We start from the raw sequence: 4,620 nt of genomic DNA, 5'->3' as shown, positions 1-4,620 counted from the left end.
AATCCACTCAGGAAGTCAGGCCTCCGGGAAATGGGCCTGGCCTTGCATAGCTTTAAAAGCTCCAAGTGATTATAGCATGCGTCCAGGGTGGAGCCACTCATCTCACGAAACCACGAGCCTGATCCTCATATTGATTCAAGTGACTTTTCCCTTGACCCTTGACTCCGAATTTTTTATTTTGAATGGAACTAGCAGAATTGAATCAGTTCACTGTAAACAACTTGAGAACATTGACATTATTTGGAACTTGGGTCACAGGGAAAGAGGAGTTAATTTAGTAACAGCTGGGACCTAATTGAAAATCAAGTTAAAAAGAACATCAGGCTTAGGAGACGTGGTGTGTAATTGGCAAGGCCACTTACTAGCCGGGTAATGAGCACATCACGTAACCACACGAGTTTCTTTGTCTATAAAATAAAGGCACTGGTCTAGAAATCTTTAAGGTGCTCTAAATTCTGGCACAGTTTCAGGACAGAACTTGCAAATGAAAAATTTTAAGTTGTACCCTGCTCTATTTTGAAAGGCTGTGAATTTAGCCATAGGAGCGTCAACAAGGCCAAAAATATGATTAAAATGTTCAAATTGTCGTTCAAAATTAATTTATAATACCTATTCCTGATTATAAGCGCATCACACTTAAAGGAGACCTAGGTTTAATCGCATCTGCATAGCCAGTGTTCCCTCAGTCCCCTGCCCTGCGTCAAGGCTGCAGCATACGTTCGAAGTGGGTCTCTGGGCCCAGAAAGGAGCCTGGGATATCAGCAAAATCAAGCCAGACGGTAGAGCTCCGCCACTGCCCTGCTAACCACGATGCCTTGTTTCCTCATTTGTAGAATGTCGATAAGACATTTTAAGTTCACATTTGAAACTGGAAAGACCTTTGAAACATTATTTTCTTTTTACTATAATTTAAGCACTTTATTCACTATTGACCATGCAATGTGAATTCATGAAAGCAACAGTTAAGAGACTTACTTACCAGGAAGCCTATTGAGGGTCACCCAGAAATGTTCATCAGGACTGTAGGTGTCCTTGGACCAGGAAAGTAGGTCAAGTGCATGCTGGTCTTGGAGGACGAAGTTAGCGAATTCCCTTGTGAGGGCCACATAGGCAGTGCCAAAGTAAATGGTTATGTTGTGAGGAGGGGAAGTTTTCAATTTTTCTGTTTTATGCACATAGGAATTTTTTGTGTCCAATATTTCTTGGTGGACGTATTTAGTCCGTCCAATAGCATGATCAGGAGGCAGCACCCCCGGGGTAATGTTCTTCCCTTTGAAGCCTTTCAGATACTGAACAATTTCCTTGTTGGTTTTCAGGGGGAAGTCTTGCCCACAGGTGTTGATGGCGTACTTCCACGGGACCTCGGAGGCCACCAGGTCTCGCAGGCAGTTCAGGTCCGCCTGGAGCCTGGAGATCCCACCATAGACAACCGGCTCCCTCTTGGAAGCCAGAAAGGCATTCGGGAAGCAGCTCAGCAATCGCTCCACCGCATCTTTAAATTCAGCTGCTGCCTTTTCGTCCACATGGACGCAGTAGACATTTTGGGGCATGTAAATAGCTCTGAAGAGTCTCTCGAAAGTTCCAAATTCTTTGTGGATGGTCATTGAGTAAGCCAAAGGGAACCCAGCCTCTTCTTCAGAGAGCGTTTCTGTTATATAGTGACTCTGAACCATGTATTCATAACAGGCAGATCCACTGAGGGTAGTTTTCAATGCATTCTCTGTTAAGTAAAAAACCTTCCCCTTAAGAATCTGATGACAGGTTTCTGCTAAGAGCGAAGCATTGGTAAGAGACGCCCTCAGAAGACGTTTCTTCTCCCATAGCTTGTTATTGTAAACAAATATGAAAATCAGGGCCGTGACGAGAGACACACTAAAAAGACAGTGCTTCCAAGAGCCCATTATTCAAAACCAGGAAATGAGTAAAATGTCTCTTGAGATCTGACGAGAGTAGAGATAAATATTTAACTTACATTTTCTCCAGAATCCATTGTCATCCTTTCAGTACATGCAGTTCTGATGGGCTGTTTCATGCCCTTCCAGTGGATCGTTCTCGTACTTTTTCTTTCTTCCATTTACAGCTGCGTTGCATTTCCACCTTTCTTTGGTGCATTTCTGAAGTAATTCCTTTGGATTTGCTTTGCTCAGTCTCCCACTAATCAGCAACCTGTTCCTACACAAAAAGAAGTTACCTCAGGAAGGTTGTGATTCCAGTGTGCCCACCTGTCCCCATAGTAAAATCACTAAAGGGCGAGGGGCCACCCTGCTAGTCATTGCCACAAGACTCAAACCCGGCCTCTTCTCGTGGCCAAAGGTTGTCAACTGTGTCAGCTCCCCAGCTTCCTGTTAATCATTGCGCTCAACTGACTGAGCTTGTTTGCTTAAACGGCACTGCCAAGTTAAAAGCGTCAGTTCTAAGCATGTGAACACCGCCTGGAGAGATATTCTGTCAATAAATATTTAGTGCTTAAAAATAAAATATTTAACTCTGTCTTTTTCCACACGCACCCCCCATCTCCATATTGGCTGGGCACGCTAGAAAGCAAGGCATATGACTGACTATTGAGTCAAATCCTTTCCAGGACTTAATTTTCTCTGCTGTTAGATAAGGTCTTTTACAACACACATTAGCAAGCTTACCTCACCACCTAATTTACTCCACAAAGTGACTGGGGTACTCTGAATAACAGCTTTTTTTTTTTTTTAAAGCCAAAAAAATAAAGAGCTCGTCATCATCCAAAACTTATGTAGAGGCTAAAGCTGGATGTTAAGTTTATTTCACCCAGGAGACAGGAGCTATCTCAGTTTGGGACCATCCAAAATTGAAGAAGAGAAAGTCCTTAGATTCAGATTTATAAACCCTTTCAAAGGAGTTTCCTTAGCTGAAAAAAAAAAAAATGAGACTATGTAATTTTATCCCCTTCATAGGTCAGTTGTGAGAATAAAAATGAGGTCGCATATAGAAAGAGCTCATAGCCATGCCCAGCAATAAATGGGACAACCAGAGAAGAGGAAACAAGAGACTCTTCACACCACAAGTCAAGAAAATGACACAATCAGCACCTCTCGGAAATCTTCTCGCTCCTCCCTACTTCTTCCTCTGTGGGCCCGTGCCAATGAGATCATACATCTAGAATAGCATTGACTAGTTCTGTTTTACTTGGTAGTTAGACTGCACACTGTGCATACCTAAAGAAAGGGCGCATTAGCTCTGAGCTCACTATTCCTCCTCTGTGTCTTGCTCCCACAATTGACTTCACATACTAGACCATCAAATATTTATTGATCAAGTGCTCAAGTTTTCATTTCCGTGTTTCCCTGAGCACATTAGTGTGAGATTCCGAGTACTAACAATTTACAGCCTACATTTATATCTGTGAGTAGAGGTGCACTCAACTACCTATTTTCCCAATATATCTTAGTTATAAAGACAACATAATATTACAGAGAGTTTATAAACACAGTGTCTTTATGGCCTGTACTCTCATTTACCTCCTGCCCAGACACATACATATTTTTATTTTACCAAGAAGTCAGGGGACATGCAAGTTTGCATCACACATTTTGCAATTCATATCACAGCACAGCTTTTCCATAATGTTGCTCAGTCTTCTTTGGGTATTGTCTTCACAATCATTACTTTAGAAAATGAGGCTGAAGTTATTATTTGTTGTTTTACCCCACCCCATTGAAAAAAGATGGTGGCCAGCTATGTTTTGTAAGCATCAGTGTTAGATAAAACAAGGGTCTCAAGGTCTGGGCATCTCTAAATGTTCTTCCTTGCTACATGTTAAAACATAGCACCGTATTTTGCACCTGACAGGAACTCAACAGATAAAAGTAGCCAGCTGTATGGAGGGATAAGGACACATATGTAATACCTTAATCAATAAAGGGAAAAAAATGTTTAAAAAAGTGGCTACTAGAAAATGTTAAAAAAAAAAAAAAGAATGTGCATAAAGCTGGTCTAATAGCTTTACTTATAAAAATATATTCTAAAGAAATAAAAAGACAAATTTTTAAAAAAGTAGCCAAACTGCAAAGAAGAAATCAACATGTAATTGACCAAATAGTGTGTATAAGCAATGGCTAAGTCTTCCTTTGAGGAGGCAGAGCTTTGGATATGAATCCCATCTCCTTAACTTGCTATAAGTAAATAAAACTATCTTGTGATAGCCACCTCTTGTTTTTTAATAGAACACCCTAAACCAGTGATGGCGAACCTTTTGAACTCAGCGTGTCAGCATTTTGAAAAACCCTAACTCAACTCTGGTGCCGTGTCACATATAGAAATTTTTTGATATTTGCAACCATAGTAAAACAAGGACTTATATTTTTGATATTATTTTATATATTTAAATGCCATTTAACAAAGAAAAATCAACCAAAAAAATGAGTTTGCATGTCACCTCTGACATGCGTGTCATAGGTTCGCCATCACTGCCCTAAACCTTAAGCCCCTTGAGTTCAGTAACATCAGGAGCAGAGGAAATGATGATAAGAAAGGACCCAGGGGAGTCCTCCCAAACTAGGTGGGTCAGTCTTCAGTTGTTTTAGGAAATATAATCCACATCCTGATTCATATAGTCTTGTCTATATGACCAAACATGTAATTCAATCA

General features: G+C 40.7%; 1 protein-coding gene across 1 annotated transcript; it reads right to left on the bottom strand.

Annotated features, from left to right (window-relative positions):
- Positions 1-585: 585 nt before the first annotated feature.
- LOC308515109 (N-acetyllactosaminide beta-1,6-N-acetylglucosaminyl-transferase-like) lies at positions 586-2,295 on the bottom strand. Its single transcript, XM_081085605.1, has one exon. It carries the CDS (start codon positions 1,899-1,901, stop codon positions 972-974), a length of 930 nt encoding a protein of 309 aa, XP_080941731.1. The 5' UTR covers positions 1,902-2,295; the 3' UTR covers positions 586-971.
- Positions 2,296-4,620: the final 2,325 nt, after the last annotated feature.

Source organism: Myotis nattereri, assembly GCF_964212035.1.
Source record: "Myotis nattereri genome assembly, chromosome: 3".
In the NCBI taxonomy this organism is placed as follows: domain Eukaryota; kingdom Metazoa; phylum Chordata; class Mammalia; order Chiroptera; family Vespertilionidae; genus Myotis; species Myotis nattereri.
The sequence above is the reverse complement of the archived record's forward strand: the minus strand, read 5'-3'. Positions and strand labels throughout refer to the sequence as shown.